This window comes from Blennius ocellaris, assembly GCF_963422515.1.
Source record: "Blennius ocellaris genome assembly, chromosome: 12".
Taxonomy (NCBI): Eukaryota; Metazoa; Chordata; class Actinopteri; order Blenniiformes; family Blenniidae; genus Blennius; species Blennius ocellaris.
Window position 1 is genome coordinate 20,848,256 of NC_137661.1, and position 25,975 is coordinate 20,874,230.

The following is a 25,975-nucleotide window of genomic DNA, read 5'->3' on the forward strand; positions in this document are numbered from 1 at the left end:
GTGTGCTTCACAAAGAAATGCAGTAAAACAATCTGATTAAGGAAGGCATGTTAAATAAAGTAAAAACTTAATAAAGTATGTATAATCTATTGTATAATGAAAAGGTCTGAGCAAATAATAATGGAGGTCTGGAGGCTGTCTTGAGTGTGTCAGCAGTCCTCAGGTGCTCAGGAAGTTTGTCCCACAGGTGAGGAGAGTCGGAACTGAATACTGCTTCACCTTGTTTCTCAACCTCAGTAGGACATGTGTGATTTCTATTTATAAAAAATACATTTATATTAAGCAGAACTGATCAATTGATGGTTCCCCAATGGTTCAAATTCCAGACTGTGAGTAGTGTTGTAACAGAGCTCCTGCAGCTCAGGCAGCATGGTGTGACAGCCTGGCAGCTTCCTGATTGGTCAAACGGGAGAAAGTCTCGGTCTCGGTTGTTCCTACACCAACCAATAGGAGAAAAGGGTAGGCGACTGATCCCGCCCCTAACATAACATTGACCAATCAATGTGAAGAAGGGGCGGGGCCAGCAGTCCAACTGTTCCCCGCTCACCTATCGTGGTAAAAGGGGTGATCGAGATTCGGGTTTTTGGTGTCGGAATAAACAGGTGGAGTTCATTCGCCGAGAAGAAGAAGTGAAAAAGCAACAGATTTGTCCCGACACGATGGACCCGCTGCTGTATCTCGGGAGTTTAGCCGTTATCTTCCTGCTGTGGATCAAGGTGAAAGGTTTAGACTATGTCATCGTGCACCAGCGGTGGATATTCGTGTGCCTGTTCCTGCTGCCGCTCTCCGTCCTGTTCGACGTGTATTACTACATGAGAGCCTGGCTCATCTTCAAGATGTGCTCTGCGCCCAAAAAGCACGACCAGCGCGTGCGTGACATCCAGCGACAGGTGAGCCACAAGCCCCACTGGCGCGCGTGCGCGCGAGCGAGCGCACAGGTGTACCTGTGGTCACCACAGGGGCGGATCCAGAGAAATGAGTCGCAATATTCGAGCCATATGTGGTCTATTTGGTTTGATGCGTGTGTCTCGAGAGAACTATTAGTTTAAATGTGATCCCCTAAGCAGATGACGTACGTGCCACTTAAAAAAACGATTACCTGGTTTCACAGGTAACGGTGAGACGAATTAAAAAAGTTTATTATGCTGATATTGCACAGGTGTGGCCCACTTCCAAGTCACGATAGATTGTATGGGTCCCCTGCTCTAAAATAAGTTTGACACCCGTGACTTAACCTTTGTGATTTATTCAACAGCCACGTCATTAACTGTTAAATGTCCTGTCAACAACAATAACAAGCCACGATATAGATGACACCGCCATCCTCACAAACAAGACATCAGTTTGTGTAAAGTTTTACTAAAACACAAACATAAAGTTATGCAAGTATTTTTTTTTAAATGTAGACAAGTGAAAAGACTGCTTGTTCAGCAAATAGTTTTGATGTCTTTATAAATAGATATCATTATTTCTGGCCGAGGTTATTCTTGTAAAAAGGTGCATATGGCTTCTTTACTAGGAAGTCACAAAAGTAAACAGTGACGTTGCAAACAAGGCCTCCAATATGTCGAGTCACCTCCTCAGTAGGATGAGTAAATATGGTGTCACAGATATTCATGTTTTTATCAAAGCATATGCACTATTTCAGAATTTAAACTGATTTATCAATGCAAGACACTTGAGTGTTCATGTCATTATGTAAGAAGTTGAAAGCAGATCTGTCATGAGGTTATCGTTCACACAGACTATGAATGATGCTACACAAGGTTGCTGTAAGTTTAATCTTATCAAGGACCATTTATTGGTGGTTACACAAAAGTGTCATATCTACATAAACAAATGTTATTGGCGAACATCTTATGAGAGAAGAGCAGTTCAAAGTTCCTTTTTTGGGAGTTTGCTCAGTTGTGACTTGTGATTATAAGGAACAGACAAATTCCATCCTCCTTAAGATACCACAAAATACTACTTGGTGACGTGTAATCCTGAGTATTTCAAAGTGGTTACTCCCAGCTCTGCCACTTTTAGAGAATTATTAATGTCTCTCTCAGTAATCTACACACCCATAGCTCTGTCACTCTATAGTGATCAGTAAATAGAGGAAGGTGTGTTTTTATTTTTCAACCATAATATTAATTTCTGGATGTATATAATCATGAAACTGCCCAGTAAAAGTAAATAGTTTACACTGTATATTCCCCTGCCATTTGAATAATAATATTATTTCTTGTGTCACAATTGTGTTTGTTCTCAGGTGCGTGAGTGGAAAAAAGAGGGCAGTAAGACCCAGATGTGTACGGGCCGGCCAGGCTGGCTCACCGTGTCTCTTCGAGTGGGAAAGTACAAGAAAACCCACAAGAACATCATGATCAACCTGATGGATATTCTGGAGGTGGACACGAAGAGGCAGGTGGGTCCAAGTATATCTGTGTGGTCTGGAGTCGCTCCAAAAGATGAGATATCAATTAGATGCATCGTGTCCATCTTCACCCTTCAACTCGCCAACTTTTCTTACTTAGATTGGATTTTTGTGACATTTCAGCTCATCATAATAAAATTATTAATAAAGTTAATGAAATGTCTCAGTGTGACGTCAGTGGGAGCCAGCATGTGCAATAACTTTGACAAACTTGGTGTGGGGTTTTATTGTTCATGGTTGTGGGTTGGTTAAAAATGATTGGTAGAGTTTTAGTTTCATGAGTCATATATTCAAGTTCAAATCTAGTTTTTATTCACTCATCGCTCAATTTTTTCTCTTCTCAAAAATGGCATTGCACATTTATATTCCCAATAAAATGATACTTGGTGACTTTTGTGAGTATTTCTTTCATTTCGACAACACTAACGACACGACATCAGAAAATGACACAAAAAGATGACTGTGTTCACAGATTCTAGCATTTACCACTACAATGCTGTGGCAATAGAAAGACAGAACCTGTAAAGCACTATTGTGGTGCATCTTATTGAATGAAAGATAAATTAAGTTTGATTTGATTTTAAATGCTGTTCCATGGCACTGCACTCTCTGGCAGCAGCCTCTCAAGCTCCGTGTTCAATAAATATTTGTAAGTGTTTGTGTACATTTGAGTCTGGAGCTTGATAAGGGAAGCTGTAAAGAGAGGTGCTGTGCAGCTGATGATTGTTGTGCACATTTGAAGAAGGCAAAGCCTTTTACACACTGACATCCTGCTGTTTGCCAGGTTTCACATTCCTGCGCTGACCAGGCACAGAGGCCTCGGCTGATCCATCCTACTGGCAGATGGATGTATAGCAGAGTGAATTATTGCTCTGCTTGTCATCGCTGTTGAATTCATGGCTTTTTTTCCCCCCCAGCACCTCTAGTCGCACACTCCTTAAAAAATATATCACGCTAAGTAACTGATACGCTGAAGGATTCACGTGGCCACTGTCCTCATTTATTCTTTCTAATCCACAGCCAATTTTCAATAGTATATATCCGATCAATTTCACCAGTAAAGCAAAATTATGATCAATTCAATTCAAATCAACTTAATTTATAGAGCACCTGCTGGTTGGACTGCTTCACGAGCCATTTTAAGGACGCTTTCGCTGCTGTTATTTTAATGATTTATTTAGAATAGTGATTTAAAAAAAAAAAAAGTCACATCGTGGCTTCATCTATTGAAATGACAAATACGTGGTTCCAAAAAACAGCTGTAATGTTTTTTTTTTGCTCCAGTGCTAAATTCATTATAAAACCATGCTTGGTTGATTTTTGTACTTTCTGCCGGATGTCAAATTGTTACTCACAGGGATCCTTGTTGTTTAGGTGGTGAGAGTTGAGCCACTGGCCAACATGGGTCAAGTGACGGCTTGCCTCAACTCCATCGGCTGGACCCTGCCGGTGCTGCCTGAGCTGGATGACCTGACTGTGGGTACGTTGAAATGAACTATTTTTTTATTTTTATTTTTGTTAAAGAACCCTCATGGACTGGCATCGCCTGTGGCCATCTGGTTTCTAGAAAGCGGCAGTTGTGTCGGTCATTTCCACAGCTCATTGTTCATAGATCCTGCATCGCCTTCATCATTCCCTGTATCCTGCTTATTGCCTTGGCGACTTCTGTAATCGCGTTAGAGGACTGACGTTGCAGCTCAAAAGATGAAACTGGCAGGAAATGGCTGCAGCAGTGGAAGCACCCCTGGATCAGGTTTCATAATGGATTTCCTGATGCCATAAACTACGCATCAACAATCTAATGTTTTCCCATCAAGCCGTGATGCATTCATTTATCCTGGTGTCCACGCAAGCACAGAAATACACACAACAGGCACAACACTGCTACCTGCTCATGTGATTTGCGGCCTGTTGTGCTCACCCGGGAAGAAAAAAAAAAAATCTAATTACGGTACAACTAAATTTGTTTTATTCTCTGTCTGCCCTCTCTCAGGTGGTTTGGTGATGGGCACAGGCATTGAGTCGTCCTCCCATATTTATGGGCTTTTCCAGCACATCTGTGTAGCATATGAGCTGGTTCTCGCTGATGGCAGCTTGGTGCGATGCACTGAGGTGAGTGTGTGTGTGTGGGGGTGCGGGAGTTGTGCTTGGGTCTCGGAGTTTTATGCTTTTTAAAATATGTCTAACAATTACAACTATAGTTATCCACTTATTCATCTAACTTGTTCATATTCGTCTGCCTTGTATGACATTTTTAGATAGATGGGATCTAGGCAAGAAAGACATTATTATAAAGTATCATTATGGAAAATGAACTGGTTATCAGTGGCTAATCTGCAGAAAGGCTAAGCCTTAATTGCAGTATGTGGCTATTTCTTTCTGCTGTTTCTGTCTTATAATTCAATTTGTCTACTCGCATTGTAATATTTACATCTCACCCAGACAGACATTATATGCATATCTATGGATAACGTCTTCCTAAAGTTGAAGGAGCTGCTGACACATATTGGAAAAAATGTACATCTAATTATTATTATTATTATCTTTTTTTGTTTTGTGGATCAGAGACGGGGAAGAAAACAAAGTAGCCTGAGTGATAAATTAATTGACTTGGACCATTAGAAACTGAACCACTTCTGAAATGCCTCTGTTTAATTTGATGTGTAACATCACTATATTATATCACTATATTATAACTCCTTCAAAATTGTGCAGCACTCTTTTTTCGCCCCCTTTTTTTTTTAACATGCTAAATCTGTCTGTGCTGTTTATAACGGCCCTGAATCATGGACCTCCCTTGACCTCTGACGAAGTGTTGAGGTGTCTTTCATTAAGATGTTACCACCAGATGTTTTATGTCCTGGAAGGTGTGAGATGTTGCTCAATGGGATTGAGAATTTGGAGGACAAGTCAATATTTCACACTGGGGTTGTGTTCCTCTTTCTTTGTTTTGAGGCAGGTCACGTCACGCTGCTCAAGGAGGCCACGACCATCAGGGAATATAATTTATATAAAGGGGTGTTAATGGTTTGTGGCCAGTGCTGTAAAAAGTAGATGAAAGTCATACTTGACTAAAGGTAAAGATACTTTGCTCGGAATCTACTTCGGTAAACAAGAAATCCACATATAGAATAATTATTTGAGTAAAAGTTTAAAGTTACCTCATATCAAATGTACAAAGACGCAAAACCGCCAGAAGTATATTTTTTAAAAATCTCACAGGCTATTGGGGGCGTGCCTCAGAGCAAGGACCGACTCATAACATCCATTATTACCAGCCCGTCGCCTACTTGCCTTATGTCGGCAGAAAAAGCTTCCTGCTGAGCCAAAAGAAAACATGTCTACCTGACGTTTTCTTTATACTTTCAGAAGAAGTCCTCAGGGGAAGCCACAATGAAAGTGTTTTTCGTACGTCTTTCCTGGACATTGCATGGACGTTTTGTCTGGATGTCATTTGAACGTCAGTGAAAGAAAAGAAAAAAAGTGCAAGTCTGGAAATTTAACCTAAACTTCGAGTGTGACTGAATTATGCCTAAATAAAAAAAAACAAACATGCCCATTTGGCTGCAAGGAATAAAGTCTGCATTGATATATGCAAAATAACCGCTGAAATACTTTTACAGGGATGCAAGTGTTTATTCTGACACCCTTCAAAACAGAACCAACTCTAACATGGAAGTCCAGTAGCCCGTTGTTGGATCAGCTTTCTCCCCTCACATGTATCCATGAGCTTTTACGACTTCTTGGAGCACTTTTTGATAGAATTTGTCCACTGCAGACTGGGAAAACCCCACAAGATGTTCCAACCCATTTATCTACCATCACAATTCGACTCACATCCTTGTACATCAGCTTTGACAACATGTCATTATGTTGTTATACAGTTATTCACGTTCCCTGTCAGCAGTTGCAATATGATGGTACGTTGATGTACATCGTGTTTCTTTGACTTGAAGAAAGGAAGAACATCTAGGGTTATTTTACTGACCAATTCTCTCCCATAAATAATTTGTGTCCCAAATAGAAAAACAAAAAAGCTGTTGTCTGTTTTAACTGCAGGCCAAGGAACGGCAGCAACTTATGTCTGTGATCGTCGAGGCTGGAGAAGCTGCCGTCTCCTAAAAGAGGAGCCTTCGATACACTGTGTAGCAGTGGTGGTTGAGCCATCTTGATTGATCTTAAGAACTGTGCTGCAGCTCTGTGTTGATTCTTCTCCTCGCAGGAGGAGAACTCGGACCTGTTCCACGCCGTCCCCTGGTCCTGCGGCACTCTGGGGTTCTTGGTTGCGGCGGAGATTAAAATAGTCCCGACGAAGCCCTGGGTGAAGCTGCGCTACGAGCCGGTCAGAGGACTGGAGAACATCTGCAGGCGCTTCGCTGAGGCATCGGAGAACAAGCAGAACACCTTCGTTGAGGGGATCCAGTACGGCGAGAACGCGGCTGTGGTCATGACGGGAACCATGACCGACCATGCAGAGCCGGATAAGGTGAGGCATTATAGAATATATGTGCATGTAATTATTGACACAAATGATCACATTTAACTTCAGTATTTCCATCCTCTTTGACACTCAGATTAACAGAATTGGCCTGCACTTTAAACCCTGGTTCTTCAAACACGTGGAGAGCTACCTGAGCAGCGACTGCACCGGGGTTGAGTACATTCCCTTGAGGCAGTACTACCACAGACACACTCGCAGCATCTTCTGGGAGCTTCAGGTACGTGCAGAACACACTGGAGGAAGAGCGGTCTGTCCCAGAGCGCGATGGTTGAAAGACTTGCATATATCTGCCAGATTTTAGCTTGTCATCATCTTACCAACTTGCTTGCTCACTTCTCTTTGTTAGACACTAATGCTCTAATCCCCGCCCCCCGTGTCTTTCTCTCCTGCACACACACCATTAGCCATTACTGAGAGAGGCTTGGCATCCTTTGTTTTCTGTAACAGTAAATGGTGTGATGAATTATGCATAGTATTGGTTTGAGAGAAACCTAAAGGGGTCACCTCTGAGCTTTTGGCTGCCGTCTTTTTTTTTCTTTTTCTTTTGAAAGAACTTGGCTCTTCTAGGCAGGATAATGCAGACAAGAACTGGACTGAGTGAGGCTTTGATTAAATTAACATTAGACAATTTGATGATTTGTGATCATTGGCTGTACGGCATGCGGTTTGGTGAGATAAGACTGCCCTCTAGTGGAGTATAGTGTTTTGTTTCTTCTTTCAAATGTCAAAATAATTTTAATACACTGTTGTCACCAGTAATTACTAGTTACCACTTATTCTGCTATTGTACCACAACTGACAAGATCTGGAATTGATATTTCTCATAACCAGTAACTACCAACTTGTTTATTGCATTTAAAAAGTTCAAAAAGTACTAGACAGCAGAAAAATGTTACTTTGCGCACATATACACTTTACAGTGGCTACCAGGACATCTTCAATATGATCATCTAATAACAGATTAGATTCACCAGCGTGTCTCTCAGTTATAACATGAGCTTCTCAAAACACACACCAGTACTGAACAACTGCCTTAAATTGACAGTAGAAGTTATCTTGGGAAAATGTGAGAGAAGCGCATTGTGCACGTTTGACATTTCTCCAGCCACTAAAATAACATAAATTGAGCTTATCTGTAAAATAAAAGGGTTGGTGTGTAATTCTGGACTTTAGATGAACATGTGTCCTTGTCCTATCTGCAGGATATCATTCCCTTCGGGAACAACCCCATCTTTCGCTGGCTGTTCGGGTGGATGGTTCCCCCTAAGATCTCGCTGCTGAAGCTCACTCAGGGGGAAACCATCAGACGACTGTACGAGCAGCACCACGTGGTCCAGGACGTGCTGGTGCCCATGAAGCACCTGGAGGCCTCCATCGCACGCATGCACAAGGACATGAATGTAAGACAAACTCGCATGTGGATTCACATGAACTTTTTTAAACACGGGGCTCTTGCTACTTGAATTTCATGAATGTTACAGTGACTCAATCCCAGAGATTTAGCCACTACTTGTTGTCAAAAATCATAGGTGTGGATTTTAATGAGATGTGGGCGCATGAGTCTTCGTTTAACAGAAATCTCAAACATATCAAAATATTGCTCCATTACCAAAACCCAATGTCCAGCAGCACAACAATCCAGCATGAAGCTGAGGACAAAAGTCTTTCCTTCTTCATTTAAAGAGGATAACACATCTTATCGCTGGATTAAAAAGAAAATTCGCAGGAATCCTGATTTGTGCCATTGACTTCCATAACACAGTACTGCCCCCTAGTGGTGTAAATAAAGTCCTCCATAACTAAAAAATGAAATATGACTCATGCAAATGGCTTGTGTTATTCCAGGTTTACCCTCTGTGGCTGTGTCCATTCCGGTTGCCACCAAGCAGAGGCATGGTGCACCCCAAAGGTCAGGAGGAGGAGCTGTACGTGGATATTGGAGCTTACGGGGAACCCAAAGTCAAACACTTTGAAGCTAAAGCGTCAACACGTCAGCTGGAGAAGTTTGTCCGAGACGTGCATGGGTAAGACTTCAATGAAGAGACATTTAATTACACTTAGGTTTTATTTATAGAGTGCCAATGACAACATCTAAATTCAGTTAAACTATGAAGAATAACGTATGTCAAGCTGAACTTGTCATAAATGTTTAAGACTGGAGCTTTGAAATGTAAGTTTTGAATCTGAATACTATTCCACTGACCTGCAGGTTCCAGATGCTGTATGCAGATGTGTACATGGAGCGAGAGGAGTTTTGGGAGATGTTTGATGGACAGCTGTACCACAGACTGAGAAATGAACTGGGCTGTAAAGAAGCATTCCCGGAGGTTTACGATAAAATTTGTAAATCTGCCAGACACTGACACCCCACCATCCACCAGGCCATGTGTCACACACCCACTGAGGCAGTATCTGCAGCTTATGCCTTGTTACGGAAAGAAAGAAAGCACAATCCATTGATAGCTTTGGGGAAATTACATCACTGCATTGAACCCATCCTATTTATAGTTAACCTTAACAAAACAGGCGAGGAGCAGTGTGCTGCCTGGTGCAGCACCAGGGAGGCAGTGGGGGTCAAAGGTCCTGCTCAGGGACCCACAGTGTTGACCTGTCAGCAGTGAAATTCGAACCTGTGAATTTTGCAGTCCCAAGTCCGCTTTTCTAAAGTCGAGGCCAACTGCCTGCAGGTACTAGTTTTTTTATAATTTCGCTAGAAAAAAAAAATGCAAAAAACAATTTGACTCTCAAACATTGTTCCGAAGGTTATTGAAGGTGAAAGTGTTGCTTTCAAACACAAATACTGTGAAGCGGGAGAAGAAATATTTTTCAAAAGAATGCGTAAACTTTTTTTCTCAACAATTCATTTTAAACATTCTATTTCTAACCTCCTGTGCTGCTTGACTCAAACCTCTTTACGACTTTTTATTATCAAACCAAATATGTTTGTTCTCTGTTGTGTAACTTTTCTGCAACTTTTAATGCTTTATCTCATTGTTCCCTAAGTGCCATAGTGGTCTCAAGACACCCGATTCACCTTGAAAAGTATTTTCAAATAATACTTTTGTGATCATGAAGAAGGATAACACACTCTTGTAACATTTGGCAGCAATTCGGATGTTTGATCATATCCATGTGACTTTGGATTAAAACTATTTCATCTGAAAGCAGAAGAATAATTTGTCGTGATTTTTTAAATACCACATCCATGCACAAATCTACAGATGTGTTGCTTGAAGATTTGTGGAACTTTGTGGAACAACCTAAATATGGCACATATATAAACTAGGGGCAGTTTAGAATCACCAATTACCTTCACATGCATGTTTTTGGACCGTGGGAGGAAACGCATGCACACAGGGAAAACAAACTCCACAGTGAGGAGAGGAACCACTGCAGCACAATTTTGCACTTGGTGAGTAACATTTTGGAAACATGATTCTGAAGATGAAGTTGACCTGCAGGAGAAGAAAATTAGTAAAGCTTTGGAATACATTAGGGATGGAGATTCATATATAGTTTTTATAAATGAACATAAAATGTGTATTATGTTACATTTATGAAGTTTCAACCACACAATGGGATTATATTTAATCACATCTTCAGCTGTTTGTTTTTTACCTGATTTAAGAGGTTTCAACCATCTTTTTCAGCATTTTTTTGCTTCAATTATGACATTTGAGCTGTTTTGAATCAATTTTGTCTTTTTTCAACGGAGTAGTGAGGATTTTCTTTAAAAGACCCTAGTTATTTTTGGGTTGTTTTTTTTTTTTTTAACAGCTTTTTTTTTTTTTTTTGCTGGTTGTTTCATCCCATTTGTTGCTGTTTTCTCTATTTTTATTCCCAATTTTAGACATTTGTAGTTGTACTTTATCTGAAAGGCCCCTTTTGAAAATGATTTTGTGTGAGCAAATAAAATGAAAACAAAATTAAAACGTTTATTTAGTCATCATTTTGAGAAAGCTTCAGCCGCAGGCTTGCAGACCTCCTGGTCCGGATGAGGAACCAGAGTTTTGCGGCACACAGCACAAGACGGAGACATTTTGAGGACACACCCACCTCCTCTGCTCCGCTCCACTGCAGGGCGAGCCTCAGCCGGTTGGGTAAGTTTCACTGTCGGAGGATCCGCGAACACGCTGCGTCCCACCGCTCAGGTAAGCCCCACCGAGGGTCTATATGTCACGGCGGGTTTCTCAAGAGATTTCCGGGGGGCTCGGGTGCGATCTGACGGTGCAGCAGGTGGAGGAGTCGATGTGACCGGTTGGAAGGAGGACTTGCAGTCCGCCAGCTGACGCTATTAAAGTGGGAAACTTATTTATTTATTTTTTTGTAAAGGTGACTTTGAGGGTGAGTCGCAGCCTCGGTGGGTCGATTCCGTCTTGTTTTTGTTGGTTAAGTTTAAGCAAAAGAAGAAACAAACAAAAAAATCCCCTGCAGGGCTTGTTGTTGGTCGTTTTGAGTGTTTTTTTTTTAAAGAAGAGGTGATTTTATTGCGTGTTTATAGAGGGAAGGTCGCCACGGCGGCGCAGTTTCCTTGACAACAATGCGGAAGTTTCTGGACACCTGGTCGTTCCTCCCTTTTTACTTTAGTTATTCAACGCCGTCCACGTTTCTCTGTCATTGTAAACAAAACGCCTCAGTTCTTCTCTCAGTGTTTTCGTGGCCTGTAATAACTGTGGCTTGACTGTTCACCTCAAAACACTAAATATCTAATTGTGCTAATTTGCGGCTTTTCATTGTCATTTTTCTATATTTAAGCCATTTCTCAGATGTGCTTGGCAGCCACAAGGGTCAAAGTTCATGTCATAGTGGTGACCTGTCAGCTGAGGGATTCGAACCCGCAAACTTCTTAAAGTGTCAAATCCGCTTCTGCAGACTCTTCATCTCTTTTCTCTGTTTCTCTGTAACTGTCAGAACTTTGTGTTTTACAAGGTGATTACATTTTATTCTCCCTTGAATTCTTATCTTGATTTTATCTCTAACATTAAAACGTTATAAATAATTCAGGGAATGAGAAGAAAAAATAAAGTAACTATACAGTCTTCTCCTCTCCTGAGATACACAGGATTGTTTATTTTACATGGCATGCTGTTGTGATTAACATGTAATAGTGCAGCATTGATGTTTGACAAAATCAGGTGGGAGTTTGCAGTGTGTACTCACTGAAAAGCTTTGGGATTTGCAGACCAATTAATCAATTCACTTCTATTTCTATAGTGCTTTTCAGGTAGTGAATGTTATTCAAAGTGCTTATCTGGTGATTAGATTAGGCAGGATTTATTGCAGATTTATGATTGTCACAATATATATATATATATATATATATATATATATATATATCTCGGAAAGTACAAGCTGAAATGCAATAAATGTGTTTTCCATTTGCTGTGCATTCATTTTCTGCACATATTTGGCCAATCGGATGGAGCTACTATATTCTATTGTGTTTCACACCTGATGGCAAAAGGCAACAAGTCAGAAATGAAGGAGAAATTGCAATAAGCAGCAAAGACAACAAACGACTCCACTTCTGACAAGCTGCTGTGATCTGCAGGCCAACACACATGAGAAAAGAAAAAGTTTACGTCTCATTGAAAATTGGGTCCAAGAAGTGCAGTTGATACAAATAAGAAAGCGTGACGACGTCAACATCATATTCTCACGTTTTTATTTATTTATGACCAGTCATAATGCAATTCTCTGCAACATTATCGCCGAGCTAATGTTTTAATAACATTGTGACACACACACATGGCTGACTGTTTAATAAATGGTGGTAAGAACAAATTTGCTGATGATGATTACTGATGTTTTAATAAATAAACTCAAGGCGATAATAGACAATTTGTGGTTTTCATGACAGAAGAGGTCGTTTGCAGGAGAGTAACAACAAATATTACCGTCTGTTTTTTCCACAGTAGGTACAATAACTATGGATAGATTAGATAGTGGTAGTGAAGAGTAAAAAAGACACTTAGTAGTCTTATTGTTACCGTAGGCATCAGTGAAAATAACAAAATAGCTGTGCTAATTATCATGACATGCCTTTTTTATTCAATCACCAAACTTTAATCCAGTTATATCGCCTACATTATTGAGCATCAACGTTCCCGTCATAGTTTAATTTTATTTGTTTCAGTTTTTTTTTCTCACCTGGGATTTATGAGTTGTTTTGTTTTGTCATTTATTGTCTTTAAAGTATTTTTAAATTCAGTTCTCCATCTTATTGTTGTAATCACTCAATCTCACCATTTTTTTCCTTATTTTTCTATTCCATTCTATTCTATAACCAAAATCTAACAACCGTGTAGGAGAAAATCTTTTTTTTTTGTTGATAAGTTGATTTCAAATAAATCATCTTGGGGAATTGGTATATTTAGAATATTGTTCCCGTATCTGTTGTTTCCTCGAAATTACTCGGAGTGAAACTAAATGTCATAGCTGCAGTTTGCCAATTCTCAGTATCGTTATTGTACTGCGTGCTCAATGACTCCCTGCTTCTCCGTGAAATGCGCTGATCATTCTGCATTTTCTGTTTGAGATTCTCGCATGTTTACTTTTTATTACAGCTCGTCTGGTTAATTTATCACCTCAAAACAAAATGTCTGTGCTGCTAGCAGACGGTCCACAGTTTAACTTCCTGTCTGTAATTTATCCGTCTTAGATTAATTTGAAGTGGCTTCTGTGCTCAGTCTTGTTTCAAGTCATCGAAGGTATCGAGATATCAGTAGTTTTGACGTCTCACTTCACAGCTTCACTTTGACAAATCGATTCTACGTTTGCAGAGCAGAGTGGAGAGTCCCGAGAGTTGAAGAGACATGATGGCCGCTGACCAGGAGCCCACATTCACTGTGAAGCTGCTGCAGCTTCTGCTGCTGTCCACCTACTGGGGGATGCAGATCTGGGTCACCTTCATTTCAAGTTGGTACCGCACACACACATACACACGGAAAAGAAACAAGTAAAGACGAAAACGCACAACGTTTAAGGTGTTTTCTCTCCTAAGCATAATCTTAACATAAGTGAACATCGCAGACTCAGACATTCGGCATCACTTCCTGTTTGAATACATTGAAGTTGTGGGGTCAGCCGGCCGACATTGTATTATCTTTCTGTGATCTTTATCCTTGGTTGACTTTACCCAAACCCGGCCTTGTGTACACAGACTGGCACTGTTTGAACCAAGATGTTTACATTCACTGTTTGTACAACAACTTCAATGGCAAACTTGTCCACAAGCCAGATGTTGGTCACATTGACTCCGAATGCAGAGTGATTAAAGTCAACTGAGCTTTCCATGAGGACTCAACAGGGCTGACAGAAACGGATTACTCCCATTGGTGCTCTTTTATGAGTGTTTTTGAACTGTGTAATTTCACAGATACACCATTTACACCATGTGATCTACTTCAATTCTTCTAAAAGTGTTACCGAGTTCATCCACAATGTGAATTAATATTCATATCACATCTTCCACTTCTAATATTCAACCACAAGCTCGACATGCCATGTTGGTATTTTTGTAGTCCAGCATAAATGTAGTTAGGCCATAATTAATACAAATATATTTATGACTATATGCGCATGAAATGTTCAGTAGTTCCCAAACTTTACAGTTCAGTTTCAGCAATTCACTCATGTGGACTTCACCATGAAGTCGATATTTGAAGTGTGTCGTTCTGAAATTGCGTGCAGGCTTTGTGATGGACAACCACCTGAACAGACACACTTACGGGTTCATCCAGAGTCGCCTTGTCCCTTTCTACCTCCACCTCGGGTCGGCATGTGCCTTCTTCAACCTCACCATCTACGCTGTGTACCATCCCAGCGACTTGCTGGACGAACGGGAAGCCTTTCAGGTGTGTCCTCTCTCTCTCTCTCTCTCCCCGTCGTTATCAAAATGAACAAAACACATTGAAACAGCCGTATCTCATTCTCTCTCTCTCTCTGGTTTTTGCCTCCAGATCTTCATCTTCTTCGTGTCGGTGACGGTCGCGGCCGTCAACGCGCAGTGGTTCGGCCAGATGACCTCGGAGATCATGGCCGACATGCATCTCATCGAGCAGTCGTGCGGACTGGGTCAGGACATCGGCCTGTCGTCCAACCGCGAAGCGTACGCCAAGCTGTGCGAGACGGATCTCAAATACAGGCACCTCAGCAACCGCCTGTGGCTGTACAGGGTGCTGTCGTCTCTGTGCAACCTCTGCTGCATAGGGTGTAACTTCTACAGCCTCTGCTACATGGCGGAGAACCTGGCGGCGCTGTAAGACTCCGCAGCAGCTGGACAGTTTTATATATCAGTTCCCTGTAACACACCTTGTCTGCTTTTTTTTTTGTAAATGATGTATTTAAATTGTTGTTGTCATATTTGATTTTGAGAAATGAGTCAGCGACTGCAATGACTAACGCGTCACCTTTCACCCAGAGTGCCTGAGAGCGGCTTAAGATTCTGCTTTATGCTGACTTTCACCTTTACAATAGGATGACAACATGACTGTTGTGACTTAAGTAGAGATGGAATGTGTCAAAGACTTTACGTCTGCAGTATCGGACACACCGGAGCAGGTGAAATCCTGCCGCGTTGCACTTTTTACACGTGCAGTGGAAAGACGCCTTCAGATCGGGAGCTGCTCCGGCGCCGTCCACTCCTGCTCGTCTGGTTTGGGCGTAGCGGGAATAGTTGTTCGCAGTGAAGTGGCACAGGTTTGTCTGGATTACCTCGGGTTTACATCATAACACCTCCAGTTGTGCACTTCACGTGTTCCAGCGAAAGGGACATGTTTAGCTCTCCTTGCCCCTCCTGGCATGCAAGAAGGATTCACTGCAGTGAAAACACTGCAGTGAAAACAGTGTCATTGTGACAGTTTCTTCCGATGGCTTAGTGTTTAATGTGTTAATCTATCCATGTGGGGGCACATTAAAAAGGGAGTTGCATGCACATCACAATTCTCTGAACCCACATTAAACCTCACAGAGAGATATCTTTTAAGAGGGTTTCATTAAACTATGGAAGTGAAGTAATATATAGTTGTGAGGCCTGAGAGGTTAATTGTAGAGAGTAAACATTTTTTGAAGCGTTGCCCAAGAGGTACAATAGGCTCTTATTCCATCCCAAGACTTCTCGGGGTGACAGTGTCCATGTTTTGCAGGTGAGCACGAACCAGCAGTAGAGTCACAGAATATGTTTTTGACTTAATTCATGTCGGCTCCGGCCGCATAGCGCCCTGATTTAGATAAGATGGTATAGAAAAGTGACGGATGCCCATTGACTTCCTGTACTTTCGGGGATGCACCAGTAAAAATGCATTTGCACTTTGCTGGGTCAATGTCCGTCTGCTTCTAAAGCCCCTTTTACACAAATTCAGCAACTAAAATAAAAATTCACACCTGTACGCAGGCTCTCAGATTCAGAGTCGAGCCGCAACCTTGTGTGATTTCTGACAAATCAGAAGGGCAGAGAAGCAACATGTGACTCCTGAAGAGTTTCTGTCGGCCCAGCAAACTCCTCTTCACCTCTGTTGTAACCTCCACAGCCATCACATAGGTGAGGAAACTCGTCTGCCTTCATGCACTTCGCTTAAACAATGATGAGGGTTAAACACCAAACCACACTGGGGAAAAAAAGGTTTTGGTGCAGATGACCAAATGATTCAATGTAAAAACGAGACGGCGGATGTTGCACCTTAATTCTTTGTGTGTGTTGTTGCCACTGTGACCCCACAGGACAGTGTATCTGAACGTTAAACAACCAAAGACAGTCTTACCACGTGCCTTACAGAAAAACCCACCATGTTGTGTGTTTATACATATTGATGAGTGGTTTAGTTTTATTTTAACTAAAGGGAACGATGCGTCATAGAAGTTTAGAATTTATTTTTTTTAACTCGTCAGTTTATTTGACATTAGTGAATCAGTGTTGTTCCGATTGATGTTAAAAACGTTGACACTTCCTTGTAAGTCCCTCAGTGGAATTTCTTTTATGCCTTTTTCTTTTTGTGCTGGTCAAACAAACATCAAAACTAGCAAATAAATATCCACCACTGGGGTTGTTGTTGCCAAGAGCAGATTCAGAAGCTTTTTTTTATTATTTTGAAAAAAGTAGACTAATGATGGGGGCGTGACGACACAACCTCTACCGGTGCAAATAAATGCAATATCACTTGATGTAAGGCGCATATAAATGTCTTGATTTTGCCTGTGGGTCATTTGCCCATTTTGTGTGTTAAACAAAACACCTTACAATGCAATTAGACATTTCTGATAACTGGGATGGTGTTAATAATTGTGAAATTTGTGATGGATGCCCATGTGGTCCTGGATGGAGGTTTTGAGTTGTAAGGTCAGAGCAGGTCACACACTGTTTATAGATGTGGGTTTGTACCAAAGGTGTTTCATCTGGTTGGATCAGGTATTAAAATGATTTTTTTTTTTAACCATTTGTGTGTGACATCTTCAATCCTAAAGGTTAATTTATCACACTGAATGTTTTAAGGTAACATAAAAGAGATTGTTAATCTAAACCGTGGGGCGACCGTGGCTCAGGTGGTAGAGTGGTCGTCTTTCGGAGTGAGAGGTCGGAGGTTCGATCCTGGTCTATGTGTCGAAGTGTCCTTGGGCAAGACACTGAACCCTAAATTGCTCCCAGTGGTCGACTAGCGCCTTGCATGGCAGCTCTGTCCCATTGGTGTGTGAATGGGTGAATGACTGATATGTGAAGCGCTTTGGGACTGCACTCAGTGTGGTTAGAAGGCGCTATATAAATCTAGACCATTTACCATTTAAACCAGGAGCATCGAACATCCGGCTAATGGCTCAAAACTGTCAGACCTGAAGGTCTAATCTGGCCCACTATGATACATGGTGGGAATGTTGGAAGGATATAATCCTGTATAGTGAATAAAATACCTTCGTGTGGGACTCTGGCGCCTCCTGGTGGTCTCAAATGACTTGTCTGGGGGGGGAAACTCTTCATTCATGCAATCCCAGTAATTTAGATGCAGTTTAAATTTTACTGCTTGATCAGACGAGAGGACAGTGGCACCACATTTGTTCAGCATACGCAATACTTTTACAGACTAAGTGGAAAATATTGCCAGTCTGTTGGTTAAAATCAGCTGAGAATTGCAATTGCAACTTTCTTCAATTTGAAAGTTGCCTTTCAAATTGAAGACTGTTCAGTACTGCCACCAAGTGCACCAACGTGGCATTGCTGAGAGTTTACACACAACCTTGAAAAGAAACTTGGCTCGCTTTCGGGAGGAGATATCACATTTGAAATATGCACTCAAATACAACACATCAAAACTGAATTTTTAATGCAAAAATACATCACTGTGTATCAGCTACAAATTCCTCATTACTGTTTGAGATGTGATCCCCATCAACACTTCACCAGCAAGTCCACCAGGAAAAAAAAGTGTCGTCCCAAAAGGTAATAAATAGAAAATGACAGTTAAAAAAGTTTTTTTTTAAAAAGAAAAGAAAAAAAAGAGCCAATACTCGTACCTGATTATTAAGTGTTTAAATAACCAAGACCCCCTTTTTAATACTTACAACAACAACAAAAAACCCAACACGCCTTAAATCTACATTTAAGGAAAATACATTAATCTCAATCCCAACAGTGAATGTAACAGGAAGTGGGTCCATTTGTTTCCACCCCTTTGCAGATGCCACCTCAGTTAAAAGTGCCATGACGTGAAATAGAAACACCTGAAACAATGAACCCTTTAGTCTTTAGTATAGGTACTGCATGGTAATTCTGCATAGGGGTGAGCGGGTATAGCTTTGAAGAGTGCACAAGTAACATTCGCTAATACTTAAGGGAAAGTAAATGTAAACTGTTATTTCAGATCACCCCCCCCCCCCCCCAAAAAAAAAAATAAATAAAAAGAGGGAGGAAACTTTGAGCCATGCTCCTTGATGTGAACCAACAGCCCGCTCACCAACCACTGTGGTAGTTTGAGGGAGGAGGTTACATCACCGTCGCTACCGTCAGTCTGGAACAAGCCGTTATCAGTGTTTGCGCCGAAAGAAAAGAAGAAGAAAATGCACTCCGATTAAGACTGAAACAAGAGAAAATGACAGTGGAAGTGCATCTCGCTGTGCTCAGAAGGCATCGAAAGTTACATTCCTTGTAAACAGCAAAACTGAAAAGGCAGTGTCAAGGAAGGATTGTGCCTTCAAAACAGCCAGTACTTATTATTCCCATGAGTACTCCTCGGACAAGCGATGCTGGAAAACCGCTGATAAGTTGCAGCGGATCCCGCTTTCGAAACGCTGTAACATTTCCCCCGTCGCTGACGTTTTCAAAAGTGTAAATATCGATAGCACAAGTTCTGTGTTCCCTTGTTTCCAATACTTACAAGTACAGTATCAAAATACAAATATTCAACAAGAAAAGACACCAACTGCAAACAACCGATGACCCCTCCGAGGGGTTTCGTAACCATGGCAGCAGCAGAGAGGCAGGACGACAGCGGAGGTTTCTGAAACACCAGGCCTGTCCATCCCACATCTTTGCCACTGAAAAATACTCCATAAATAAAAAGAAAAGGTTTTCTTGTTTGTCAACAGAAAAAAAAGTTAAACACAAAAAAAAAATCCAGTGTTCCCGTCATACAACAACCTTGCCTTTGATTTCCATCTTGGTGCTTTCGGTTGCTTTGTTGGACTGCTCTTCCCTCAGAGTGATGTAAGAATACACCAGACTTCCAGCGATACTGTGGGAAAAAAAACACAGAGTGCACACATTGTAAATATACACAAAACTAACCCGAATTACTTTCTAATATTATTAGTTTAGTGTTCTTAGATTAGTTAAAAAATCTCGTCTGAATCTGTGTGAAGATGAACTTGTCGCAACACATCTCAGGCGTGAAAACGACGCATTTCTCAACAAGATCCGACTTGCAAGCCTGTCGCATATCGACGTCGGCAGCTTTCTGGACAATTAAATACTATTTTTGAATATTCTGATTCACTTTCATACAAAAGTTACAAAACATCAGATAAATAAAACAAACATGAGTCACATTACACATTTGACTAATCTCTTAATGATTCCGCTTGAGGCGCATGTGGTTATGTTTTCTCTGCTCTAAACAATTTAGGTCAACATGAACTAGACGTGTCGTACTTTAAAAATCCAGGTGACGCCAACATGTTATCTGAACCTTGTCTGTTTCTCCATGCCGGTGGCGCCGTGTTCAATTTCACTTCCTGCTGTTTTTTTTGTTTTTTTAATAAAAAAATGTATTCATTGACTGACAACATGAAGAAAACTCACAAATCTCAGCTTTAACGTGATAAGAAAACCTCCGACATCACAGATGTCATATTTTATGGGTAATTTCAATTTTTCAAGACTAATTCTCTTCATGTTTTTTGGGGTTTTTTTTTCAAATCAAACATCTTCTAATACCCATTTGATTAATCCAACCGTGGATCACAACAGGATCAAACAAAGACAAGGTGGTCATACATTCACAGCTACGGGTCGTTTAAAGACTGTAATTTAGTGAATATGCATATTTGTGGACTGAGGGATGAACCTGACGACACGAGTTTAAACAGGGAGAATAAACAAACCAAACCCTGCCTAGTTTGAGCATCACTCATAAAAAATGGCCATAAACTAAACCTCTGGAACAAATTCAAACTTGGGCAATCCATTCGGCAGTTACTAAGAAACTTGCAATACCACAACTGTCACCTCTGACATACAAGAGCACTTTTTTTTTTTTGGTAATCCATTTGAAGACATCTATTGTGAAACATTTGTAGAGTATTTTGGCACGCTGCCTGTAGAGTCTTCACACCTTTAACAATGCACCAAGCCTCTTTCACTGTGAACTTAAAAAAAAACACACAAAAAAAAATACCAAAGCAGTTGAGATGAACTCAGGAATGTCCCTCTGTGTAGGCAGCATTTATTGTGTGCAGATTTACCATGAAATTCCTCTGATCGTTTAACCATTTCACTCTCAGCCAGTAGTAGACCGACTTGAGCAGCACAATTATCAGTAAAGCCGAGTTGCTCGCTGGTGAAGCGAAGAATAGTTTTGATTTCGCTAAAGACTCAACCTGCTGGGTGTCGCGCCAAATCTCCATCCTGTGGAGTCGCAGAGGTGTGTTCAGGCTCTGTGGGGCTGATTTAGAAAAAGATTTCATACCTGATGTTCAAACCGATGAAGTTGGTCCAGGAGAAGATGTAGTCTCCACTGAACACCATCCCAATGTACGTCACCAGGACATTCTGCAGAAGAAAAAAAATTAAGACACTGTGGCCCAACTGTTTCTACTTTTCTGTACCGAACTATAAAGCCAGGCAAAATGCAACGCAGACCCGCTCACCTTAACGCAGCCCACGATCGTAGTTGTTAAAGCCGAGTTGTATTGTGTGCAAAGCACAATGGAGTACATAAGTACAAACCTGGATAAAGAAAAATAGAACATATTGTCATTGAAATGACAGAACAAACAAACACTGGAGCCACTGCTCATGAGCCTGAATGCAATATAACTCCATAACCAAATATCACAGCACGCCATAGAAACATGGTCTGGTACAGACAGTACACTCTATACATGATCTGGATTGTGCGTCACGCTTGAACTTTGGCCCGAATCGCTTACCCCATGGCACAGGAGAGGATGAACTGGAAGAGGAAAAATGCATCCGACCAACCGTCGTAGTTCACCGCCTGATGGGAGAAACGCAGCATAGGAAGGAAAAAAAAAAAAGTAAAAGTCAAGGACTGACATAACATCTCATTCAACACCTATTAAATGTCATAATACAGTCGATCAACATGTCTGTAACTGTCCAACCCATAACAGATATACCCTCAGGCTATTTCTAATTGTAAACTGAACTAATGATCATATATCTTTATCGACTCACACAACACCAACTTGACCTCAAGTTTCGAGTGCCCTCAGGCTTCTGACCCTCCAGAGAGGGCAAAGAAAATATAAGACTAATTTATATATACTGGGTTGTTTTTTTTTTACATATCTTTTCATTGACTTCAATCTAAGATGAACTAAAATTACCACCAACCTAACCCCCAAGTCTGGACTTAAGACATGTCTTCACCTGAGACGGATTAATTTCCCTCATAGAAATCTTATTTTGTTCCTACAGTAGTAAGAGTCATTTTGAGTCTGTGTGCATACAATCGTGTTTAGAAGAATGGAGCTGCCTGCACACATACACATATATACATACATACATCGATTATACTGGGAAAACTGCGTGGTTAAAATCTATTTCGTAACCCTACCTCAGCTATTATTGCCCAGTGACTAAGCTAAACTTAAAACATGTCTTCACCTAAAGCACTTTTCTTATGAGGATTTTTGCTTTAGTCGAAGAACAAAAAGCCCAACAAGCCCTGATAATGACAAAGTCTCAAGAGATTTAGGTCCCCATAACTGAAACACACACAAGATGTTGCTTATGTGAGCATGATGGGTCGAGTGAGGCAAGGCATGGGAGTAAAAGGAAATGAAGGGAGTTAACTCGAGTTCCCAGGAATGTTTTAAGAGCTGACAACAAGGCAGTGATGCAGCAAACCCCGAAAATCCAACACAGAGTTTCCGAAAGCTTGAAAGGGGCGGCGGTCTGTTTGGGTGCTCTGCTCATTCAGCTAAGTGAAGTTGTTGGTACTGCTGTAATAACTCTGAGTGCATAATAGCATCTTTGTGCCCTCTTGGCTGCGGGGCCCCAGCTGGGCAGACCAGAAGGACAGCTCATATTTAAAGCACACATACTTCTTTATATATATATATATATATCTGTACGTGTGCAGTGGCTTTAATTTAGAACTGAACTTGGGAATACATGTACATGTAATATGCTGCAAGGCCAAAAACTCACAGAAGTAAAAAACAAACAAAAAAAGTAAATTCTACAGATTGACATTGAGAAGGGACAGCATGCAGAGCTCACCTTCTCTATATCTCCAGTCATGTAGGCCAACAGCACAGTGGGTAGTATCATAAATAATGCATTGTAATACAATAATCCATATTTCCCCAACTCCTGAAAGAAGAAAAAGAACGTGGAATCAGAAAGAGGAGCGGACACCTAAATAGGCAGGAGTCAGAACAGAGACGCTTATTCAAGAGAATTTTCTGTGCATTCCTCACTAACTAGCATACACATGTCACGCATGGCCAGCCCCTCTGCCCAACCTCGAACCTCTTGTTTGCATTTGTGTATTTCTGTTTTGCATGGCTCCATCTTTTCTACTCCCTCCCAGCGTCACTCACTCACACACACACACACACACACACACACACACACACACACGCGCTCACACACACCCCTCTGTTGAGCTCGGTGTGAGCAGATGGTGCTCTGCAGACATCACAGCCTAAATCTGGATCCAGCTCTGCCTCTGCTGTAACAGGAGAGTCCAGCAGTCTGCCCATGTGACATAAAAACCAACTGAAAGCAGCTACAAGACATTTCACAATCACTGGAGTTGAATGAATTAAGTAAAGCAGCACAACAGTGTTTTTTATAATATTTGTGAGTCACGAATGATACTTTAACTACAAAGAACAATACAGACCCCCCCCCCCGGAACATGAAATAAAGTTATTCAAGAGGGAAAAGAACCAACTCGACGTATTTATACTCTCCGAGGTCCTTGTAGTGAGACATTGAAGGACAGTTTTGGTTCTCTACTTTCACATTCAATGCCAAAAACAGCTCCGACCATACAATGGTCACTATTCAGACATTGCTGCCACATACCTTCGCATCTAATTTTTGTTTCACATAGGCGCCGTTGGCTGCAGTCAGGATGTCGTTCATGAGAATGAATATGTATCCTTCCAGATCGAAGGACAAGTCAGCACTGGGAACAAAGTAAAGAAGTATATCTCGAATACCCTTGAAGACTATATGAGCTAAAATTGCAAATATATCAGCACAGAGTGCTTTGTTGTTCAGGTCATTCTGGTGTAGTTGACAGCCGCAACACCTGGCTGCAACACAACTTACCTCGCAGCTACAAACGCTCCAAGGATCATTGTAAATACTGTCAGCTGGACCGGTCTGGAGTATTTCTTCCTGCCAAAGGTCACACACAGGAGAGCAATGAAATACAATCTGACTGCTTTGAGCTGTAAATAAAAGCCCGGACTGGTCTTCAAAGATGAAGACTTGGTGACTCAATTAGCAAAAGGGAGCAAAAACAACGATCAGACCGAGTGGGTTTTCTGTTGTGAGACATCTTACTTGAGCAGAAACCCCTCAGCGAGCATGGTGAACAAAATGGAGAACCTCCTGAGGACAGTAAACATCGGCAGGCTGGGGGGGAAAAGGATGTTTGAATCATTGATGAAGGACTCAACAGATTAAAATGCATTCACTGTCATTCAGACTGACACACAAGAAAAATAAACAACGGAATTCTCCACAGGTCACACTCAACAGGAAAAACCAGAAAGATGAGGCCCTCAAGATGTTTAGAAGTGAACTCACTTCAGCCTTTTGGTTCCAAATAGACCAGTGATTTGATTTCCCACGTAAAGGAGAGGTAGAGGAAATGTCTAGAAAAAAATGGAACAACACATTGTGGTTAGGTAAAGAAAGAATAGCCACAACAAAAATGAACTGAATCGAGAGGAACAGGTACAATAAGCCAGCTTGGAATCCTGACAGGCAACATGTATTCAAGTCTGTTTTCAAAGCAGAAATTCAAATTTAGAATTTAGAGGAAGTAATCTCTAGGATGTGATTCACAAACTAATAAAATACAGACACGTACAATAAAGTAGACAGCACAAATGCATGTAATTGAAAGTAACTTGACAGGTAAGACTCATTTTTAATACTAGTCTGAACGTGATTAACTTGAAGAGAATCGCTGTGTCAATATTACTTTAAAAACAAACAACTTTAAGCTCTGTGCGCAGCTGCAGATCATGTTTTTTATCTCTGTGTGCTACAGGTGAGGGATCCGGTTTCCCAACTGTTGCTCTCACATACTGGAAATCTCTCACTGACAGGGAGTCAATGAGTGGACTTCAACGTCAGCCTTGAGAAGTGGATTCAGCTGCATTTTGGGCTGAGAGGCTGCTGACATGCAGCCCTCCCCCCCCCCCCCCAACTCAATGTTTAGCTTCCTTAGAGTCAGAGACACACGCTTAGTCCTTTTTTAGTTGAATTGTAATGAATTCTGCAGTTCCTCACAACAAATTGGCCCATTCCTGGTCTCTGGAGCCACCATAAATTAAACAGATCTGAGTTTTTAATGATTTATGAGATGATGTGATGTTACCAAGGTTTCCTCAGACCTGTTTATATAGTTGGGTTTTTTTTTTTACAGGTAGTACCGGTGCCAAGAGATGGGGTTGACTCTCACCTTGACAATGATGTTGTCATCAAAGTCTGGGAAGGTGATCACCTTCGCTGCCTTGCCCACCCACAGCACGACCACCGTGGCCAGCATCTACATGGAGGGAGAGAGAGGGAGAGCTCAATGGAGCTCTCTGCGAGCCTGCTTTCAATGAGGGATGTGTGAGGGAAGAAAAAAAAAAGGAGAGGAAAGAGCAAACTTACTTGTCCAATCCCGACACATATTGAAGAAGGGAACCTAAAAGTGAACAGAGGTTAGCTAACATTTTAGCAAACGAACCGGCTCAGCAAAGCTCCTCAGAATGCAACACAAACTAAAAGTTCCCCCTTGGCTCTGCCCGCTAGCCCAAAGTTGCTGCTAAGCTAATAATCTGTCGCCGTGTTGGCCGGCGAGGACTCAGCCGAGGCAACTGGTTCCAGCAGCCAGGTTAGCTAACGTAGCCCGCTTCTCTCGAGCCCAAACCCGGGAGGAAACGCGAGCCGGGACCGGTACCTGTAGTTGGTGAGCACACTTTTGTTCACCACGACGATCAGGAAGGAGCTAATCCCGTAGAACCCGGCGGCGGACAGCTTCAGGAACAGTGTCAGAGGTTCGTCCGCCATCCCCGACAAGTTCTCATTCCTGTGTGAGCTCTGCCATCTCTTCACTCTCGGGCTTCTTCACACACACACACACACACAC

At 41.5% G+C, this 25,975-nt stretch overlaps 3 protein-coding genes across 6 annotated transcripts; 2 read left to right on the forward strand and 1 right to left on the reverse strand.

Annotated features, from left to right (window-relative positions):
- Positions 1 to 622: 622 nt before the first annotated feature.
- dhcr24 (24-dehydrocholesterol reductase) lies at positions 623 to 10,096 on the forward strand. The gene is made up of 9 exons (XM_080505651.1): positions 623 to 890; positions 2,255 to 2,410; positions 3,794 to 3,899; positions 4,413 to 4,531; positions 6,642 to 6,905; positions 6,994 to 7,137; positions 8,123 to 8,320; positions 8,766 to 8,944; positions 9,130 to 10,096. The coding sequence occupies exons 1-9, from the start codon at positions 660 to 662 to the stop codon at positions 9,281 to 9,283; spliced, it is 1,551 nt and encodes a 516-aa protein (XP_080361777.1). The 5' UTR covers positions 623 to 659; the 3' UTR covers positions 9,284 to 10,096.
- An 863-nt stretch (positions 10,097 to 10,959) lies between these two features.
- On the forward strand, positions 10,960 to 17,339 carry LOC308137215 (transmembrane protein 205). 4 transcript variants are annotated; one of them, XM_080505818.1, is made up of 4 exons: positions 10,960 to 11,020; positions 13,703 to 13,838; positions 14,613 to 14,776; positions 14,882 to 17,339. In XM_080505818.1, the coding sequence occupies exons 2-4, from the start codon at positions 13,736 to 13,738 to the stop codon at positions 15,182 to 15,184; spliced, it is 570 nt and encodes a 189-aa protein (XP_080361944.1). In that variant the 5' UTR covers positions 10,960 to 11,020; positions 13,703 to 13,735; the 3' UTR covers positions 15,185 to 17,339. The 4 variants fall into 4 exon arrangements, with proteins under 4 accessions (XP_080361944.1, XP_080361941.1, XP_080361943.1 ...); XM_080505815.1 differs by having other exon boundaries at positions 11,010 to 11,071; XM_080505817.1 differs by lacking the exon at positions 10,960 to 11,020 and adding an exon at positions 11,043 to 11,071 and having other exon boundaries at positions 13,670 to 13,838.
- Positions 17,340 to 18,763: 1,424 nt separating this feature from the next.
- Positions 18,764 to 25,975, reverse strand: LOC308137188 (nucleotide sugar transporter SLC35D2-like). The gene is made up of 12 exons (XM_080505778.1): positions 25,787 to 25,975; positions 25,498 to 25,531; positions 25,301 to 25,387; positions 24,418 to 24,485; positions 24,172 to 24,243; positions 23,935 to 24,003; positions 23,686 to 23,788; positions 22,873 to 22,965; positions 21,555 to 21,622; positions 21,273 to 21,351; positions 21,092 to 21,174; positions 18,764 to 19,639 (listed from the first exon to the last, which is right to left on the reverse strand). Exons 1-12 carry the CDS (start codon positions 25,894 to 25,896, stop codon positions 19,534 to 19,536), a joined length of 972 nt encoding a protein of 323 aa, XP_080361904.1. The 5' UTR covers positions 25,897 to 25,975; the 3' UTR covers positions 18,764 to 19,533.

Bases quoted from the DNA above. Each gene is read 5' to 3' on its own strand.
- dhcr24 (XM_080505651.1), top strand. From the start codon at position 660: ATGGACCCGCTGCTGTATCTCGGGAGTTTAGCCGTTATCTTCCTGCTG. The intron at 6,906-6,993 runs GTGAGGCATTAT...TTTGACACTCAG, and splicing joins ACCATGCAGAGCCGGATAAG to ATTAACAGAATTGGCCTGCA. The intron at 8,945-9,129 runs GTAAGACTTCAA...ACTGACCTGCAG, and splicing joins TTTGTCCGAGACGTGCATGG to GTTCCAGATGCTGTATGCAG.
- LOC308137215 (XM_080505818.1), top strand. From the start codon at position 13,736: ATGATGGCCGCTGACCAGGAGCCCACATTCACTGTGAAGCTGCTGCAG. The intron at 13,839-14,612 runs GTTGGTACCGCA...AATTGCGTGCAG, and splicing joins CTGGGTCACCTTCATTTCAA to GCTTTGTGATGGACAACCAC. The intron at 14,777-14,881 runs GTGTGTCCTCTC...TTTTGCCTCCAG, and splicing joins ACGAACGGGAAGCCTTTCAG to ATCTTCATCTTCTTCGTGTC.
- LOC308137188 (XM_080505778.1), bottom strand. From the start codon at position 25,896: ATGGCGGACGAACCTCTGACACTGTTCCTGAAGCTGTCCGCCGCCGGG. The intron at 25,532-25,786 runs GTACCGGTCCCG...GTTCACTTTTAG, and splicing joins AGTGTGCTCACCAACTACAG to GTTCCCTTCTTCAATATGTG. The intron at 19,640-21,091 runs GTATGAAATCTT...TTTTTCCCACAG, and splicing joins TTCATCGGTTTGAACATCAG to TATCGCTGGAAGTCTGGTGT.